General features: G+C 40.2%; 1 protein-coding gene across 2 annotated transcripts in view; it reads right to left on the reverse strand.

The window, feature by feature from the left end:
• The window catches only part of slc30a7 (solute carrier family 30 member 7), a 47015-nt gene extending 31179 nt beyond the window's left edge, over positions 1-15836 (reverse strand). Inside the window, exons 1-4 of one of the 2 annotated variants that reach the window (XM_052012471.1) lie at positions 15616-15836; positions 15287-15388; positions 5765-5878; positions 2954-3041 (exon numbers count right to left, since the gene is read on the reverse strand). In XM_052012471.1, coding sequence (XP_051868431.1) covers positions 2954-3041; positions 5765-5878; positions 15287-15388; positions 15616-15695 — 384 coding nt within the window. In that variant the 5' untranslated portion in view covers positions 15696-15836. The remainder of the gene's footprint in view (positions 1-2953; positions 3042-5764; positions 5879-15286; positions 15389-15615) is intronic. The other variant, XM_052012472.1, reaches the window with a different exon arrangement.
• Positions 15837-21230: the final 5394 nt, after the last annotated feature.

The raw sequence follows: 21230 nt of genomic DNA on the forward strand, positions 1-21230 counted from the left end.
GTAAATACAAGGCTGATATTCCAAGGGTATAACTGTCCTCAAAAGGTACACAATTCTGGGCATCATGAATTTAAAAAATAGATGATCAAGAAAACAATGCATGTGTGTTTTCTTTTAAAAGAGATTTTGAGGTAACTTGAATGAAGTCTTCAGTATTACAAAAATAAATTTTAAAAAATGGATGGGGACAAGATGCAAACAAAAAAAGAACACTGATCCACAAATGAAAAATTAGGAATACAGTTGTAAGCATAGTAGCAGTCTGTTCTGGCATTCTTCAATCATACCTGCTTTGCATCCTAACTCCATCTATCCATCTTGATTCAACCATCGTTGCCTAACAAGAAAATCTTACTTTGAAATGTTCAGTTGATTTAGCATTAACAAAATTTTGGCAGAAGAGAGCTCCAGATTTCCACAATTCTTTGTATAAAGCATACAGTCCCCTTGAACAGCTGAACTCCATATTTTAAGCTTGTATTCCCTTGCTGTGGGCTCTCCCAAAGTTTCCCTCTGTTTATCCCATCAACTGCATTTATCAATATAAATACCAGAGTTAGGTCATGATTTAATATTCTACCTTGAAGGAAATGCAAGGCTGGTCCTCAATTTAACCATTAAACCCAAGAATCATTCTGGGAATCTGTGCTTCTCTCTCTCCAAAGAAATACAAATCGAGCCTGATGTACATTTCTAGAACTGAATGCACAACTTCAAATGGCACCCACCTCCTTGTATTCGGATCACTTTGAGACAAAAAGCCAACATTCCATTAGCCCTTATAATTATATTTTGTACATGCTCACTAGCCTATAATGATTTCTGAACCTGACATTTAAATCTCAATGAAGAACCAGGAACTGGAAGAACATTATTTAGGAAGTACACCTGCCTTTGAGATCAGCAGTAGGTGACCTCCCATTTTCCTGCATTGAACTCCATTTACCAGTTCACAGAACTTTTCTATGCACAGTGTTGAGCAATAAGTTACAAGACCAGGAGGAATCAAGGCTCCAGGTATATTTCTGTGAATGGAGGCATGATTAAGATATGGTAGAAAAAAAAGCATTGACCAAGAGTGTGGTTTCTAGATCTGATACATGCAGGTAATCCAAGCAGCTCTTCCCATATTACAACAGACAACTTTATATACTTCCAATGAAAAATATTCAAGTGGCAAGACAAAAATGTAGCCAAACTTAATTTTAAATGGTCACTTCTTTTGGCCCTACTGCAACATCTCCAGTTATTAAACTATCCTCCCTTATTGTAATTACATTATGCAAAGAATGACAGCTTTGTATAACTGCTAGAAGGATTGATTCCATGTTTATTGTCCCTTACCTTTAAGAAAGAGGTTAGCAGAAGGAAGTTGAAAGCTTCCCCACAAAGGATGTTACAAACATTAAATGGTCTGTCACAAGTGGATATTAGATCAAAAAAAATGAATAATATCTCTTTTAATTATAATATTTAAATGCTAGGAAATAGGGTTAAAGTAGACAGTCTTTTTTAAGGAGAAAGTATTGTCACAATGTGAATTCTCTCTCTCCTATAATTCCTTGGCTTTTGCATGTGCCAATAATTTATTCCAGTGATGACCTAGTTAGGGTCACTGACCCAAGCACAAAGCATCCACACTGCAGCTGCAACATAGCTGCAAGATATTTAAATGCTTGTATCTATTTAGACACCAAGGAATAAGACAAGTTCCTGTTGTACATTTGTGGTTAAGGGATTGAACAAATAAGATACAGATACCAGGAAAGACTCTAGTTTAATCTCTGATGAGTGTTCAGTGCTTACAATCAATTGTGGTGGCAGGAGTAGAATTACTCCGATTATATTCAGTATTTTTGGGTGGGGATAAGGTGAAGCTGAGCTGTGGTTTTCCTTGATTATTATTCATGTCAAGATCTGCTGGTAGTATGACTGGGTTTGAGAATGATGACTCCATCAATCAAGTAGCTCATCCACACAGTTGTTGAAGTTACACAAACAAAATTTAAATATCACAGGGAGCACAGTGTTCATTAGTAATAAGACATCTTCTGGATAGGATAAGAAGTGGAAAGGAAAATGGGAGACACTACTGGAGATAGTTCAAGGCATAAATCTGCCAATGACAACTATTGGACTGGCCTGTTGTAAAGGTCTCTGATATTCTACTGCGCGCTATCCTCACGGCATTGAGCACGGTATAATTGACCAATTCTCTATGATTACATGATTGCTTGCCATCAAAGGAGGGTCATGAAAAGAAAAATGTGCTGTGGTGGTATGGGTGCAGAAAACACTGGTAACAGAAAGCTGGTGGAGGAGGGTAAGTGGAAGAACTGGAGCAAGCAGAAACAATGGTAAATTAGGAGGCATCTACCTGGAAGGTGGTGGTCATCTCACACTCTCTACAAAGTGGCAGAGGCAAGGTGCAGCCCCTTAAATGCTGAAGCAGGTTTCAACTCTCTAGTTAAGACCTGCCTTGTATTCCAGCAGGTTTCTTATGCACAGTAGAATTTTGTGCATATTTGTCATCACTGGAAATATCCAGCAGCCTACATAAGCTAGTGAGTCACTTGAACAGGAATGTTAACAATTTTAGCTTGCAGACTTTTGCTCCAACCTGAAAATAACCCTCTCATGTCCAAAATTCTAAGTATATTCAATATAATCAAATCTATAGCTTTATGACACAAACACCCCTGAAAATCCATCCTGCCTTTAGAGGTAATACTGAGAGGCCACTGTCACATTGTTTTGTAAATCTAGGAAAACAGACCAACAGAATAATTGTCTGCAAATAAAAAAACTGCAGACTGCAACTAAAACGAAAAAAAAACTTTAGAAACTACCTCCATTTACGGTCCAGATTTGACTACCCTTCCAAGGCCCAAAAAGAATCAACTGGGAGCAAAGTTCTGCAACTAACATATAACCATATTTTTCACTAACCAACCTCTATTCCTTCTGAAAAAATGAAGAAAGCTGTGAAGATCAGAAACAATCCATTCACAAATCCAGCCAGAACTTCTGCTCGGACGTATCTGCCAAAGGAAACAAAATATGCATAGAATAACACCTTGCATCTCTTGACCAGGAACATGAACCGTTACTTCTTTTTCTCAAAAATTGGTAAAGAAGATCGCTACAAACAACAGCATAATCGAGACAAACCATGTGCTTGTCTGAGAATTCCTAATTCCTGATAACTCTTTCCCACGTTGTCTAAACATCACTTAAAGACTTTAAGTTGTGTTTTAATTTCTTTAGAAATTCATTTCCTCTCCAAAATTTAAGCACTTCTTGATCCTAAATCTGAATACATCATATTAGCAAAAGATAAATAATAGCATTACTTTGAAACCCAAGCAAAGTTAAGATGCAAGAAAATGCAAGGAATTTAAGGGTCTCTCTCAATGCCTCACCTTGTGATGCCCACAGGCTGTCAGATTCCAGCTGATTGCTCACAAAAGAGCTATTGGCAGTATAGTTAAGGCATTTTCAATTCTGGACAAGCATCTATGAACTCAAGAGTATTACAGCAGTGGGTCACTCATCTCTTTGAACTTGCTAAAACATGGTTAGACTTTGGTTAATCCACTAACTTTATTTTCCTGCAATATCCCTAGATTCTCTTAGTATTCAACAATCATTACCATTGGTGTGGAATATACTTGATGATTCATCATCCAAAGCCCTGAGAGGCAGAGAATTCCACTCCCTTAAGTAAAATAATTTCTCCATAGCACAGTTCTAAATGGCCATGCCTTTAACTGAGGAACTGGGAATAGCTTTAGAAAAGTCATGCAGGAGAAACATCTACCAAGCATCCAGCTATTAGGCCAGTTAATAATTTTATATGTTACAATGAGATTAGCCATCATCCTTCAAAACTTAGGATATATAGGCTGAGTCTATGATTCTCTGCTCGGGACAATCCCTTCATCCCAGCCAGTCTCGTGGACCAATGCTGCACTTCTAAGTGTAACCCTCTTGGGCAAGATATACTAAACAATACCATAAGACCTCACAGAAATGCAGTAGGAGTTCTCTTATTCTTATATTCCAGACCATCCTTAACGAAGAAAAGCAGACTGTTTGCTCTCCTAATTTTGTTTGCTATACCCTCACACAATCTTTCCGAAATTCACATACAAAGCCACCCAGGTCTTCCTGGGTTTCTGATTTTATGTTTTTTCCTGCCTATTTGGGTAACATCACATCTTCCACATCATATTCCATCTGCTTTGCACTTTCCCCACTTACTTAACACATCCGAATCCCTTTTATGGCCTTGTTACACTGTCCACACACTTATTTACCCACCTAGCTAGATAACAATCAGATTTAAGAAACTTCATAACACCATAGGACATAAGAGCAGAATCAGGCCATTCGGTCCATCGAGTCTGCTCCACCATTCGATCATGGCTGATTTATTTTTCCCCTCTCAGCCCCATTCTCCTGCTTTCTCCCTGTAACCTTTGACACCCTTACTAATCAAGAACCTGTCAACCTCTGCTTTAAATATACCCAATGACTTAGCCTCCACAGCCGTCTGTGCCAATGTATTCACAGATTCACCAACCTCTGGCTAAAGAAATTTCTCCTCATCTCAGTTCTAAAGGGATGTCCTTTTATTCTGAGGCTGTGCCCTCTGGTACTAGACTCTCCCACTACTGGAAACACCCCCTCCACGTCCACCCTGTCTGGGTCATTCAACATTCGGTAAGTTTCAATGAGATCCCGCCTCGTTCTTCTAAACTTCAGGAAGTACAGACCCAGAGTCATCAAACACCCCTCATACGTTAACCATTTCACCCTGGGATCATTCTCATAAACCTCTTCTGGATTCTCTCCAATGCCAGCACATCCTTCCTTACATATGGGGCCCAAAACTGTTCACAATACTTCAAATATGGTCTGATCAATGCCTTATAAAGCCTCAACATTACATCCTTGCTTTTATATTCTAGCCCTCTCAAAATAAATGCTAAGATTGCATTGGCCTTCCTTACTACCGACTCAACCTGCAAGTTCACCTTTAAGGACTCCTGCACTAGTCCCTTTGCATCTCTGATTTAGAAATTCTCCCCCCATTTAGGAAATAGCCTACCCTTTTATTACTTCTACCAAGTGCATGGCCATACACTTCCCTTCACACTAAATCCCTTCATCTCAGACATCAACACGGATTGTAAACAGTTGAGGTTCAAAAATTGATCTTTGCGATAAATGCTACCTTTAGTTTGCTAACCTGAAAATAACCCATTTGTTTTGTTTTCTGTCTATTAATCAGTTCTCTACCCATGCTAATATATTACCCCCATCCCATGAGCACAATAATAATCGAGTTCTATCTTAATCATTTAAACTTTTCAGGCTGGAGGGAGTTTATCAAGATTAAGCCAACAATGCTCCAGCATATTTTATGACATTGAATTACAAAAGAATTCCAACAGTTAGGTGTGAAACGTAAGTGCATAGGACTATTATGCTAGGAGGTCGGGTGGGGAAATAGGTGGAGCAATATGATATCAAATCCTTGTTGTACTTACGTCAGAAAGTTTATCCTTGGGCTTTGAGGTGATACGAGGGAAAAGCTAAATGCTTCCAAGGGAACCAGACCAAATTCTCATCTAGCTTGTTTATTCTACACACCCTAAAATCTAATTATCTCAAATGGAGCTAAAAAAAAAATCATGACTGCTAAATATTTATGTACTTCCCTACATAATCAAATGTCAATAAGCACTCCAATTCTTACCCGTAGGAAAAGGTATCATTTGATCTCCATCTGGAAATCACGGATGCCGCCAGTCCAGCCAGTAGGGCAGTACAGTCAAAGAACATATGGAATGAGTCAGAAATGAGACCTAAACTAAAGCACAACAAACAAGAGTCACATTTGCAACAGAGCTCCAAAATTGGCATCATAAAATTCAATCATTTTTGTTTTTCTCAAGTGCCATTATCCACACAATTATAACTTCACTCTTCACCAGCCAAGCCTGGAGTCTGAAGTCTGAATGGTACGAGAGGAGGTGCTGAATGCACTATTGTGGTTCCAAAGCAGTTACGTTACCAGAAAGGTTACTTATACGTACAGCACAGGAGACAGCATTAGGCCCTTTGGGTCTGTGATTTTGTTAGAAGTTTGAGGAGATTTGTTATGTCACCAAAGACTCTTGCAAATTTCTACAGATGTACAGTGGAGAGCATTCTGACTGGCTGCATCACAGCCTGGTACGGAGGCTCCAATGCACAGGATAGCAAGAGGCCGTAGAGGGTTACAGACTCAGCCAGCTCCATCACTGGCACAACTCTCCCCACCATCGAGGACATCTTTGGCATCCATTACTAAGGGCCCTCACCATCCAGGACATGCCTTTTTCTCGTTACTACAATCAGGGAGGAGGTACAGAAGCCTGAAGACCCACACTCAGTGATTTAGGAACAGGTTCTTGTCCTCTGCTATCATATTTCTGAATGGTCCATGAAATTACCTCGTTATTCCTTTTTTTTTTGCACTATTTATTTTGCAATTTATAGTAATTTTATGACTTTGCACTGAACTGCTGCCGCAAAACAACAAATTTCACGACATATAAGTCAATGATAATAAACCTGATTCTGATGCTGGCTTCCAATTGAACAATCCCATCAGTTCCATTATGCCTCTCCTGATTAATCCTGTAAGTTTGCAATTTATTCTTTCTCACAAACCGATCAACTCCATTTAATAAATTTGCCACTACTGACAGGAAAAGTTTTGTCTTCATTTAAACCATACAAAACAATGGCTTGAAGTAGGTCCAAAAAAACTATGATGTACCGTGTTAAATTTGCATTGCACATATCTCCGACTTAAGAGATAGGGAACTAGAGTGAAAGGTTAATAAGCTCCAACACAAGGGACATGGAGGAATTCCTGGACAGATGTTCACAACACAATGGAAAGCACAGATCTGGGAAGGGGCAGGCCTGACTGTTGGAGAGCCACGTACCAGGAATTTATAAAGGCTGAGGGGGATGTCCCACAAAACTGGTCCTGTTCAAATGTACAACCTACTCTCTGCTCATTATCACCACAGGAATAAATACATACATCATTGCATCATGGCTCCTAAGACTTTCCGAGGTCCTGGGTATGGGAAGAGAGGGTAAAGTAAAAATCTGGCTCAGTAATTAGGGAGATGAACATCAACTTCTCATCAACAATTTCTCCAGCCAAGAACTGAAAATCTAAAGGATGTGTAATGTACCTTGTGCCACACTAATGGAAATCCCACAACAACTATTAGAGAAAATTGGGAAGATAGGGAGTAAATCCAGTTGTCACAGTCCATTTTGAAACAAACAAAAGGAGGAAGGTTCTGCTGAAGGGGCATCATGAATTGAGCTCCAAATTTAAAAGGAGAAACTCAAGGGCAATTACCTCTGGATTATTGCCCAAACTATGTGCAAACTGGCATAGGAGTAGGCAGACAGGATAATTAACATACAGCTGAAGGTCTGGTGTGGGAAAGAGGAGTTCTGAGGAAACATCTGTACTGATGGGATGGAACCAACATGCTACTGTAAGGGTAAATAGAGGCACAATAAAGGTTTTATGTTTACAAGAATTTCAAAGAACCTAAACAGGCTAAATATAAACAAAGTAGGAAGAGATCATAGTAAAAGCATAAAAGGTGGATATTAATGGTATGATGACAAATTAGGTTATGGAACTAGAGTGTCAAGAAGTTATTAACTATAAGAGGACGTGCAATTAAAAATTAGTTTAACTGTCTGTACATCAATGTACACGGTGTCCATAACAAAATGAGAACAAGAAGCAATCATGCATGTAGAAGAACCAGACATAGTAGGATTCAGTAAGGCATAGTTACTGAAACTGGGAATTTAATGTCACAAGACATAATTTAGAAAAGATGGAGAGGAATAAGAAGGGAAGATGGAGCAGCAGTATTGATAAGAATAATTGTAGTAAATCTGAAGTGCTACTGTTGGAAGAAGGAGTGAAATAGAATCCATGAGGACAGAGAATAAATAAGGGATCAACTATACCAACGGGTGTAGGCTACAGACTGTTTAACAGTGGAAGAGTGGTGGAGGAAGAAATACATAGCTGCATTAGGCAGATCAGTTTATGAAACAATAATAAGGATTTCAATCACCCTATATCAGCTGGACAGCAAAGACAATGGGATAAGGGAAATTAGTTGTTAAATAGATACACAGGACTCCTTGCCAACCCGTTTTTTTTTAAAAACAAAAGAATTTGTTTTTGGACCTAGTAGTGGAGAATGAACAACAGCCAAGGAAAGTAAAAATAGGGAAGTGTCTAGGAAATAGTGCCCATAATACTGTATGTTGTAAGATAGCAAGAGAAGTATACAAGAGTGACATATTGAAAGATGGACTTAGTATAGAACTTGCGAAGATAAAATGGATAACAATACTGGCAAGCATCAATATAGAACAACAAGAAAATTTTAAGAGTACTCAGAGTACAGGAAAATATGTATTCTATTAAAAGGAAAGAACAAGCTGAACACTCAAGTCCTTTTGAATGAGTAAAGGCACAAGTTTAAGGAAGGGCATAAATTAAGTACATAAAGGATTTCATGAGACAATACAAAGGGATTTGGAAAATAGTCAAAAATACAATCAGGAAAGCAAAGAGGAACTATGAAAGTAAATTAAGAAAGCAAAAGAATGAAATATTTTTGCAGACATATAAATGCTTATGATGCGTAAGAGGTCATTAAAGGAACAGACAGGACAATACACAGGTAATAACATGGAGATGCCAGAAATATTAAAACATTATTTGCTTTGGTATGTACATGGAAAAAACAGGTAGTTATTATGCTGGATATTTGGGGGGGGGGGGGGGGCAGAGAAGTAATGAAGTGAATGATTCGAAACAGGAAAAGGGGAACATTAAATTAATCAAACTCAAATTAAAACCCCTAGTCTCAATGGATTCTTTTCATGCATTTTTAAAGAATCTTGGAAAGAGATGGCAGAGGCATCACTAAACAAATGTAATAATTTGTTAGCAAAAGCTGGAGTGCCAAAGGACTGATGTAATACCTATATTTGAGGAGAATAGAACAGGACCAGGAATTATATACATCATCAGGTTAATATAAACAGTAGGAATAATAGGGTCCCTGCTAAAGGAGAGAATAGAACACATAATTATAAAGAGCAGGGATTTCAAAAGGAGATATTCTCGCTTGACCAACTTTATCTTGCGAAGAAGTAACAGAAGATAGACAATAGCAATCCATTAGACATAATTTATCCAGATTTCCAGAAGTTCATTTTATTTATTTTTTTAAAATTATTTGCAAAATTATTGCCTATCCCCCAGTGGTCTAGAGTAGTTGGTGATAATGTTGCAGTCCTTCTGGTGAAGGTAATCCCAGTGCTGTTGGGGACAGAGTTCCAACATTTAAATCCAGTGACAATGAAGAAAATCTTACAAATTTCCAAGTGAGGATGGGTGGGCCTTGGAGATCCCACAGGTGAAGTTCCCATACTCCTGTTGCCCTCATCCTTCTTGAGGGTAGATGTCATGAGTTTGGGAGGTGCTGTCAGAGTCATTTAGGCAAGGAACTGCAGTGCACTTTGTAGACACTGCACACCAGTGGTAGAAGAAATGATTGTTAAGGGTGTTGGGTGGAACACCAATTGAGCAGGTTGCTGTATCACAAATGGTGGCTAGCTTGTTGAGTGTTGTTGGAGCTGCACTCATCCAGCCAGGTGGAGAGTGGTCAATCAGACTTCTGCCTTGCACCTTATGGAGGAAAGGCTTTAGGGTGGCATGAGACAAGTCACTCACTGCAGGATACCCAGACTCTGATCTGCTCTTGTAGACATAACATTTACGTGGCTGACCCAGTAGTGTTTCTGATCAATGCTGCTCCCAACGATGCTGATGCAGGACTAGTCCACTGTAATGCCATTGATTGTCAAGGGAAGGTAGTAAGACTCTCTCTTGTTGGGGGTAGTAATTGTCTGGCACTTTTGTGACAAAAATATTACTTGCCACTTATGATTCTTGCCAAGCTATTGTCTAGTTCTTGCAGTGTAAGCGTGGACTGTGCAATCATCAATGAGCATACCCAATTCCGATGGAAGGTCAGTGATGAAGTAGCTGAAGATATCTGGGCATAGGAGACTGCCCTGAGTAATTGCTCCAGTCAGGGACTGGGCTAGGATGACTGACAGCCAACAACCACAACTATTTTCCTTGATGTATTTCACTGTGTGCTTTGATGTACATGTGACTAAGATATCTTGTCTTGATTGATCATTTTACTATCAACAAATCTGCAATGACTTGTCTCCTACTCTGCAGTTAACATTTTGTCTCATTTAGTTCTCAACTTGGAACTGCATTCTATTTACACAGCACTATGGAACTACACTGCTGATGCTATGCAAGACTCCTTCAATTTCTCATCAGATTACTGGATTAAGTAGTTGATCCATAAGCAAAGCAGGCTGATTCGAGGCTTGTTCAATAATCTGTGCCCAAGTTATATAATGTCAATTAAAGGCACAAATGGGATTAACAACCATGGGTCATGGATGGAAAAATAAATTGACAAATCTGAGCTGTTTTGATGTTCATGTCTTGTAATACTCATTGTCAAGTTTCATTCATGAATGACCATATTGATAAGACATCACGTAGTGTCTCTGAAGTCAGCACAGATCTCAACATCTGCAATGTTCCTTTCAAATAAATATTATAAATAAAAGTATATTTTCTGAAGTTAATAATGACTTGAGAGCTGTGGAAGAGCAAAGTGAGAAAAGGCAGGGTTGTGGGGGGGAGGGGGGGCAGGGGAAGAAAGTGTTACACAATTTAAGTCTGCACAGTATTGATAAGAACAGAATTCAAGGAATACTGAATGTCAAAGCCAAACATGTTCAAGTGCCAGGTGCATTATATAGGGCAGGCACTGGGACTTTAAATGGGGGTACAATGCAGATTCATTAAGATGCCATCTCTATGAGGAAATACAATTATGAGCAAAATTTAGAAAACTGATTTCTTCTGCTATTAGAACAACTGAGATTCAGGGACAATATAATAGGACTACTTGCTTGCATGGAAGATAATGTCAACAAAAGCTAATTGAATCCATAGCATAGATCGGTACCCCATTTGTATTCTAACATATCCTTAGTGTACATTTCCCTCATTCCAACAGCGATTACAATTCAAAAGTACTTCACTGCTACCAGGCATTTTAATTGTCCGAAGGCCATGAGAATCTCTCCTTTTAAATGGAAAAAATCTTAGTTGCTAACAGGTTTCATTTCTGCTCAGTTACACACATTTTCACCTCAGATGATTTAACTCAGTGTAATACTAAAGAAGCACCTCACACTCAGACATTAAACCAGCACCACAATCATTTTCAGGTGGATATAAACAGCTAAAGGCACTATTTCAAAAGAACAATGCGTTCATCCAAGGTGCTAGCTAATATTTTTCTTCAATTATCAACAAGCAGATCATCTTAATGTCTCAAATGTTCTTTGAGAGCCCTTGCTGAATGCAAATTGCCTCCAACAATTTAACAACAGCAATTACACCTCAAAAATATTTTGTTGGATACAAAGTACTTCAAGTACTTAGAGATCATAAAAGACACGAGATAATTGCATATTTTTCATTTTCACAAAGTAAAAGGTTTATCAAAACTGATTTTATGAAGCTTTCAAGAGATTTCTAATTTTTTTTTGCATTTTATTTGAACTGGACGTTAGTGTCAAGATTTGTATTTACTATCCATCATTAATTGCCCTTGAAAAAGTGACAGAGGGGCACATTCTTGAACTGCCACCGTTCTCTGGTGAAGGTACTGCCACAGTGCTTTTGGGTAAAGAAATCCACGACTTAGACCCAATGATGAAGGAACAATACATTTCCAAATAAAATGAGACGCAATCCAAAGGGAAATCTGCAGATGATGTGCCTTGGTGACTGGTGCTTCTGCTTTTCTTGTCAGTTGTGATCATGGGTTTGGAAGTTGTTACTGGAGTAGTCTAGTGAGTAGATGCAGTGCACTTTGTAGACAATACACAATGCAAGCAAAAGTGAAGATTAAGGTGGTAGATATAGTAACTAATCAAATAGGCCACTTTTCCCTGAATGGTGTCAAACCCTTAACTTAAAAAAAGATATAGTAGCATTGAAGGCAAGAGAGATTCACCAGGCTAATTTCTGGGATGAGAAAGTTGTCCTATCAAGACTCGACTAGACAGTTTGGGTCTGTATTCCTTGGAGTTTAGAAGAATAAGGGACGACCTTATTCAAAATATACAAGATCCTATGGGAGCACGACAGGATAGATGTTGAGATGCTTTCACGAGTGAGAGAGTCATCACGAACATAGCTACAAAATAAGGGGCTGGTCAATTAAACAGAAGTGCATCAGAAAGTAGTGAATCTCTGGAATACTCTGCACTTGAGGGTAGTAGAGGCCAGATCATTAGATATATTTAGGTGGAGATAGATAAATTTTTGAAAGATCGAAGAATTGAGGGCTATGGGGAACTGGAATAGGAGTTGAGGCCAGCAGAATCAGCCACGATTGTATTCAATGGCAGAGTAGGCTTGAGGGGCCAGGTGGCCTACTCCTGCTCCAGTTCCTTCATAAGGGCAGAAGGAAACACAAGAACTTTCTTATGTTCTTGTGTTTAATTCTGCCCTTATGAAGGAAGCTTGGTCAGTGATGAAGCAGCTAAAGGTGGCTGGGCTCAAGACTCTGTGACAGGGGTTCTCCAGGGCAATGTCTCAAGACTGAGTTGAGTAATAATCAACAACCACAACAGTCTTCCTTTGTAGATGGTATGACTCCAGCCACTGGAATGTGTTTGATTTGATGCTAATTGACTTCAGCTTCACCAGGGCTACTTGAAGCCTCAAGCAGTCAAATGCTGCCTTGACGTCACACCCATCTCGTCTTCGGAATTCAGCTCTTTGGTTAACATTTGAAGCAAGACTGTGACAAGGTCTGGAGACAAGTGGTCCAGGTATTGATAAGTAGTTTATAGGTGGGTAAGTGGTCTTTGACAACACTGTTGATGGCACCTCCCATTTGCCAATGACTGAGAGCAGGCCAATTAGACAGTGATCAGTCAGTTTGGATTTATCCTGCTTCTTGTGGACAGACATATCTAGGCAATTTCTTTTGGTTTATTGGGTTGACATTGGTGTGGTAATTATAAGGAAGTATGGTTAGCTCCGGAACAAAGACTTAATTGCTACAAGTAACACAAAACGTTGGAGGAACTCAGCGGCTCAGGCAGCATCTATGGAGGGAAGTGGACACGTCGACTGTCCATCTCCCTCCATAGCTGCTGCCTGACCCACTGCGTTTCTCCAATGTTTTGTGTGTTACTCCAGATTCCAGCACCTGCAGTTTCTTGTGTCTCCAGTACTACAAACAAGACATTATCTGGCCCCAAAGCCTTTCTTGCATCCAATATCCTCAGCCATTTCCTGATGTCATATGAAATGAAGCAAATTGGCATATGGTGCTGGGAAAATCAAGATGAGTTACTCACTTGGTATTTCTGGCCAAGGATGTTTAAAAATGCTCAAGCTTTATTTTGACACCTACATACAGGTAATTCCCGTCTACACAAGGGTTCCGTAATCTGATTTTTCCGCAAGTCAGAAATGTCTCTTTTCTATAGCTACCCATACCATAATCGCTCTGTATACATGTCTTATAACCCTTTTATTGAATCTTCACCCTAACACTTCCCATAATTAAACAAATGAAACATACACTGTATCCAGTTGTTGTTAATACCATGAAATATTTTATTATTGCTATCTTGAAAAATTCTTTAAAAAGTTATGGGAGAGTTTGCAAAAAGTCAGATTTCTGTAAGTCAGGTCTTCCATAACCGAGGGAACACCTGTACTGGGCTCTATCATCATTGAGGATTGGATGTTCTTGGACACTCCACTTCTATTAACTGTTTAACTATTCATCACCATTCCTGACTGGATGTGGCATGACTGCAGTGTTTTGATTCGATCTATTGATTGTGGGTTAAACTAGGCGTAATCTATCACTTATACAGAGATAATAGATCCCATTAAAGAATATAGAACTACCTCAATGTACTGACTAACACAGCGTGGATTAGGTAGATCTCATTTGCTGTTGGTAGGTCCTTTCTCCTCTAGGTTAGCTGTTATAATTATGTACAAAGTGACTATTTCAAAATGTAAATGTTCCACAAGTCTTTGGCAAATCCGGCAACAAAAACAGACCACATAGAGACAATCATACCACAAATAAACTGACATACCAGTTTTTTATATTCTCCAATTAAAAGCATGCTAACGGATCATTTGGATGTTAAGGTGCAAACACCATGAACTGTCAAGGAAAACATTCCATTAGATATAGACTACAATATATAAAAAAGGTTTGGGACAACAGCTTTGAGACCAGATAACAACCTGTCTTCACCCATCAGTTTCTTTCTCATGGATCTATTAATTCTACATATGTTAAATGGAGATTTATGTACAGAAGAGATACATATTTTATGGCTTGGTGCCCACTTCTAAAGACCAACCAATCTTTCCTCACAACTGAACTTCTCCATCCATGGCAACATCCTTATTAGTTACCAGTATCTACATTTGTTCTCATCACTTCAGCATTTTTTCTGATGCTCTAACATCCTGTGGTGTGGTGACCAGAACTACTCAGCATTCTGCCTGTGGCCTAACCAATGTCTTATAGGGCTCTCACATTTCCTCTATAACTCAGCCAAAGAGGAATGTTACAGTATGTCTACTTAACACCTACTTACCCCCACTACCTTCAGATCATGGTACTCCTAGGCACCTCTGATCCTCTGCACTTTTAGAATCCTACTGTTTACATGCATTCCTTAGTTTGCCCACCCACTTTTCTGACCAGTACATCAATACATTCCCAATCAACAACTTTCTGCCTCATTATCAACTACAATGCCAATCTTTGCGTCACCTGCAAACTTCTTTACCAAGGGCCGTGCGTCTGTCAAGGTTATCGATAGGGATGGGGGGGCGGGGGGGGGGGGAAGGGAAGGACCTGGCACAGCCCAGGGGAACATCAAAACCGGGTAATGTGACGGTTCAGTTCCTGGCTGCGAGTTATGTACATGGCGTTTTCCCCACTTCCTCTTAAGGAGAGCAACGTGGCATTGCAGCGGAGGCCGTCCTTCCCGCTCTCCCTCCACTCACCTGTTGCTCCAGATCCCATACAGCAGCTCTACGAAGGCGAAGGAGAGGTTGAGCAGGAGGAAGAAGAAGAGGTTCCGCGATGTGGAGTCCGACAAGATGGACCTGTGAAGAGGGAGACAGGCGTGTTGGCGGGAGGGGGTTTGCAGACAGTCCGGGCCTTGCATCCATTGCCAGGATCCAGCTGGACAGCCCCGGTCTCGGTCCCAGCCGCGGACCCAGGGCCCCGCCGCTGGAGACCAGCGCACACCCGCTCTCCTCAGCTCAGCTCAGCTCAGCCCAGCCCAGCCCAGCCGCGTCCCGTCCATCCTATCCCGTCCCCTCGCACCTACCTGAACCAACCCGACACCTTGCGCAGCAGATTGAACCGCGGCGGCTTGTACTCATCGTCCTTTATGGAGAGGGGTAACATGCTGTCCGCAGGCCGCAGCCGCCGCTCCACGGCAACTGCACCGACTCGGGGCTTGCCGCAACTTCCGGCCGCCGGATCGAACGGCCTCCAGCTGACGACGTCCAGGGCGCAGGCGCAGGCGCCGTGCCGTACAGTGGAGTGTGTGTCAATCCCCCTCCCGCCGTGCCGCAACCAGGCGATGCCATTCTCGTTTCATTGATGCTTCCGAGCCACGAATATGCAGTTGCAGCGGAAATTGGAGGGGCGTTCTCACAAGTTGAGCTGCAGATGTATGTCTTCTGCTTAGGCAATCCCTCGGGATCGAGAATGACTTGTGTCCTCTCCAGGTCCGGGTTCTGAGGTGGCAGATGAGTCAAGTGGGACTCTTAGACTCTGCCACAGGTGCAGTAAGCAGGCAGGTGGGCACTCTTGGAGCTTGTGTGCTCCTTTCAACATTTTGGCTGGGCTTCCTTGTGCTCCCGACAAAGAAACGCGATGTTCTTTTTCCATCTTCCATGGTCATGGTGCAAGGATCCCCACAATAACTGAGATGTGACTTTTTCAAGGAAACTTAGACAACATCCTTGAATTGTTTCTTTTCTTCATCTCATAATCTCTTGGTGTTTTTTTAAAAGGGAAACCATGGTGATGGGGATCCAGTTATTTTTATGTTTTTGGAAGGCATTCAATAAATAGTGCTACCCAGGTTGTTTAGAAGGCATTCAATAAAGTGCTACCCAAGTTGTTTTGCATAAATAAATCTCTTGAGATAGTGGATAATATAGAGTGGTGTGGATCAAGGATTACAGTGGCATGCAAAAGTTTGGGCACCCGTAGTCAAAATTTCTGTCACTGTGAATAGCTAAGTGAGTAAAAGATGACCTGATTTCAAAAAGGCATAAAGTTAAAGATGACACATTTCTTTAATATTTTAAGCAAGATTACTTTTTTATTTCCAACGTTTACAGTTTCAAAATAACAAAAAAGGAAAAGGGCCCGAAGCAAAAATTTGGGTACCCTGCATGGTCAGTACGTAGTAACACCCCCTTTGGCAAGTAGCACAGCTTGTAAACACTTTCTGCAGCCAGCTAAGAGTCTTTCAATTCTTGTTTGGGGGATTTTCACCCATTCTTCCTTGCAAAAGGCTTCTAGTTCTGTGAGATTCTTGGGCCATCTTGCATGCACTGCTCTTTTGAGGTCTATCCACAGATTTTTGATGATGTTTAGGTCGGGGGACTGTGAGGGCCATGGCAAAACCTCTTGTGGATTTTGTCCATTGTGGATTTTGAGGTGTGTTTAGCACCCTTTTTTCTCCAAACATACCGTTGCTCATTGCAGCCAGAAAGTTCTATTTTAACTTCATCAGTACACAGGACCTGTTTCCAAAATGCATCAGGCTTGTTTAGATGTTCCTTTGCAAACTTCTGACGCTGAATTTTGTGGTGAGGACGCAGGAAAGTTTGGAGAAAGAAGGGTGCAGAATTTCATGAAAAGAACACCTCTCCAACTGTTAAGCACAGGGGTGGATCGATCGTGCTTTGGGCTTGTGTTACAGCCAGTAGCACGGGGAACATTTCACTGGTAGAGGGAAGAATGAATTCAATTAAATACCAGCAAATTTTGGAAGCAAACATCACACCATCTGTAAAAAAAAAGCTGAAGATGAAAAGAGGATGGCTTCCTCAACAGGATAACGATCCTAAACACACCTCAAAATCCACAATGGACTACCTCAAGAGGCACAAGCTGAAGGTTTTGCCATGGCCCTCATACTCCCCCAACCTAAACATCATCAAAAATCTGTGGATAGACCTCAAAAGAGCAGTGCATGCAAGACGGCTCAAGAATCTCACAAGTAGAAACCTTTTGCAAGGAAGCATGGGCGAAAATCTCCCAAACAAGAATTGAAAGACTCTTAGCTGGCTGCAGAAAGCATTTACAAGCTGTGCTACTTGCCAAAGGTGGTGTTACTAAGTACTGACCATGCAGGGTGCCCAAGCTTTTGCTTTGGGCCCTTTACCTTTTTTGTTATTTTGAAACTGTAAACGATGGAAATGAAAAAGTAATTTTGCTTAAGATATTAAAGAAACGTGTCATCTTTAACTTTATGCCTTGTGAAAATCAGGTCATCTTTTACTCGCTTAGCTATTCACAGTAACAAATTTTGACCAGGGGTGCCCAAACTTTTGCATGCCACTGTGTGTAATGAATAGAACACAGACAGTAAGAATAAATGGATCATTTTCAGATTAGCGTGTTGGGACTAAATTGTGCTATAAAAATCACTGCTTGGGTCTTAACTATTTACAGTTTACATAATTGGCTGGGATAAGAAGACCAGGAGTAATCTTTCCAAGTTTATGATGAAACAAAACCAGGTGGGAAAGTAAGCTACTGCAGGCTGTCCCCAGACAACGAATGGGTTCCATTTTTTCAGATGTACATAAGTCGATTTTGTTCATAAGTGGGAAAATATACAAAAATCACTTGATATGGTAATGATACCTCCACGGTATTGTAATGAATGGCATCAAAAGCACAAGACTGAGAAGAAAGAACAATTACTGAAAGTAGAGAGAGGGAGGAAAGTAGTTATGCTGTTCATAGGAATTAATGTATGTACATATATCAAATTTTTGAATTTAATAATATTATGGAAGCTTGTTCATATTTAGGGAGTGTCCGTAAGTCGGGCATTCGTGACCCAGGGATGGCCTGTAATTAAGTTATTGGGTTCCGGTGACAAATCAACTATAATATGGGAAATGGGAAATTTTCAATTTTGATAGGAAAAGGAAAAAAGTATTCTTAAGAGGTAGAATACAAATAAATGGATTTTGGTGATCTGTACACTAATCACATAAAATTATCATATGGTTATGACAGGCCAATAAATGATCAATCTTAATATCAAAGGGGTTAAAGTGTAAGAATGAGGAAGTTTTGCTGTACTTATACAGGACTTGAGTGAGATCATATCTGAGCTACTACATATCATTTTAGATCGCTTATCTGAGAAATATGTGCAGCAAAGTTTCACTGGATATATTCCTAAAATGAGAATGGATTAATTAGGATGGTATTATGTTCTCTGATACTACTTTCACAGATGTTGCCTAATCGGCTGAGTGCTTTGAACATTTTCTGCTTTCATTTTGGCTTTCCAGCATCTGCATTTTTTGTTTTGAATTCCATAGATTGTTCAACAGATTAAGTGCTGAGAAGCTGTTTTTCTTGACTACAGAGTTTATAATTAGTGATTTTAGTCCTAGGATAAGGAAAATAAGAAGGGGACTTGGATTTTCTACACCAGAAGTAAGTGGATTCTTATTGTTGAATGTATTCAAGAATGATGTTGATAAATTTTTGGGCACTGAGGGAATCAAGGCAGGATTGAGCAATTAATGTATATTGGGCATGATCTTACTGAATGGTGCAAAGACTCAAGGGGCCATACTGCCCATTCTTTGCTTCTATGCTTTATGTTGTTAATGGGTTAAATTGTGACCACAGGTTACATAGATTAAGCTTGTGTTCTCCTGAATATAATAATGTTTAAGAAGATTAAAAGAGATTATAAGGAGATGGAGCTTGACTGTTCAGGAGTAAGGTCAAAAAGCATAGTATAGTCATAAAGTCATACAGCATGGAAACAGGCCCTTCAGCCCACTGAGTCTGCACTGACCATCAACCATCCATTTACACTGATCCTAATAATTCTAAATATTTTTATATAATCCAGAAGTTGCTCTCCCAAAAGACGGATGAGAATAGGTTAATTAAAAACGTCAAAACTGAGACTGATACATTTTTGTTAGGCAAGGATGACAAGGATTACAGAACCAACAAGAGTAGGTTGAATAAAGATTTAGTTCATCCATGATATAATAGAATGGCAGAACAGACGCAAAGGCCATGACCCTGTTCCTTTGTTTCTCAACTAATTGAGTTTCTTGCTTGGCCACATAAAGCCGTCCTGATGAAATGTTAACTCTGTTTCTCTCTCCACAAATACTGCCTAACCTGCTGAATATTTCCACTATTCTCAGCTTTATTTTGGAATGAACCAAGTTGGGAATCATTAAAAAGACATTAAAAAGTTTCTTTCATTAGAAATGTTTCTTTCATGACTTTCAGAGGGATATGGGGCAAACACAGGAAATTGGGACCAGCTGGGTGGGCACCATGATTGGCATAGACTGGTTAGGCCGAAGGGCCTGTATCTATGCTGTATTGCTCTAATGATTCTATGACTCTGAAAAGCCATAAAAAATGTCTTTCTGTAAATGACATCAGTGCATTAGTTGTTTCTTAAAAGCATCCTAACAACCACATGGTCACTTTTACTGAAATCAACTGGTTACAGATTTATTCAACTACACAGTAATACAGCAGGTAGTGCTGTTGCCTCACAGCTCCAGTGTAGGAGAAGTGGGTGACATTAGACATGCATTTGAAGAAGAAGGGGGCCAAGAAACTTTCTTAGTGGGCTTTTGTGTCATAGAAGGTTGGAACAAACTGTTGCTTTAACTGTCACTGAAAAGTTAAGAAAGAAGCAAAACAAGGGCAAGTCCCAGAGAGCCACACAGCAGAGGAGAATTTTAGGGGCAAGGTGATATTGTGAAGCTGGATTTATGCAACACAAGTGCAATCATAAATTATTTTAATAATTTTACTGAGGTTTAATATGTTTGGAACAATTTCACTAGAAGAAGTCCACCTCTTGCAAAATCTACAGAAAGTAACAATGATCAAATCATCAATAGACCTCAATCAGTGAAGATTGGTCACAACATGTCCTCCTCACTGACCATCGACACAGGTGCACCTCAAGGTTGCGTGCTCAGCCCTCTGCTCTACTCTCTACACACACATGACTGTGTGGCTAAGCACAGCTCCATATACAAACTCGCCAATGACACCACTGTCATTGGATGAATCACAGGTGGTGATGAGTCAGTGTACAGGAGTGAGATAGGACACCTGGTAGAGTGGTGCTGCAACAACAACCTCTTGCTCAATGTCAGTAAAACTAAAGAGCTGATTGTTGACTTCAGGAAGGGGAAGGAGGGCGAACATGTGCCAGTCTACTTTGGGGAATTGGTGGTGGAGAGAGTCAGCAGCTTTAAATTCTTGGGCATTAACATTTCGGATGACCGGTCCTGGGCCCAGCACATAGATGCAATCATAAGGAAGGTGCTCCAGCGTCTTTATTTTCTTAGAAGGTTAAAGACGTTCAGCATGTCACAGAACTTCTAGACTTCTACAAAGTACTGTTGAAAGTATCCTGACTGGTTGCATCATGGTCTGGTACAGCAATTGAAATGCGCAGGAATGTAAGAAGCTGCAGAGAGTAGTGGACTCAGCCCAACACATCATGGGCACATCCCTCCCCACCATTGTTAGTATCTATATAAGGCACTGCCTCAAGAAGGCAACATCTATCATCAAAGATCCCCACCATCTGGGGCATGTCATCTTCTCACAGCTACCATTGGGCAGGAGGTGCAGAAGTCTGAAGTCCCATACTACCAGGTTGAAGAACAGTTACTTCCC

This window comes from Pristis pectinata, chromosome 3 (genome assembly GCF_009764475.1).
Source record: "Pristis pectinata isolate sPriPec2 chromosome 3, sPriPec2.1.pri, whole genome shotgun sequence".
NCBI lineage: Eukaryota > Metazoa > Chordata > Chondrichthyes > Rhinopristiformes > Pristidae > Pristis > Pristis pectinata.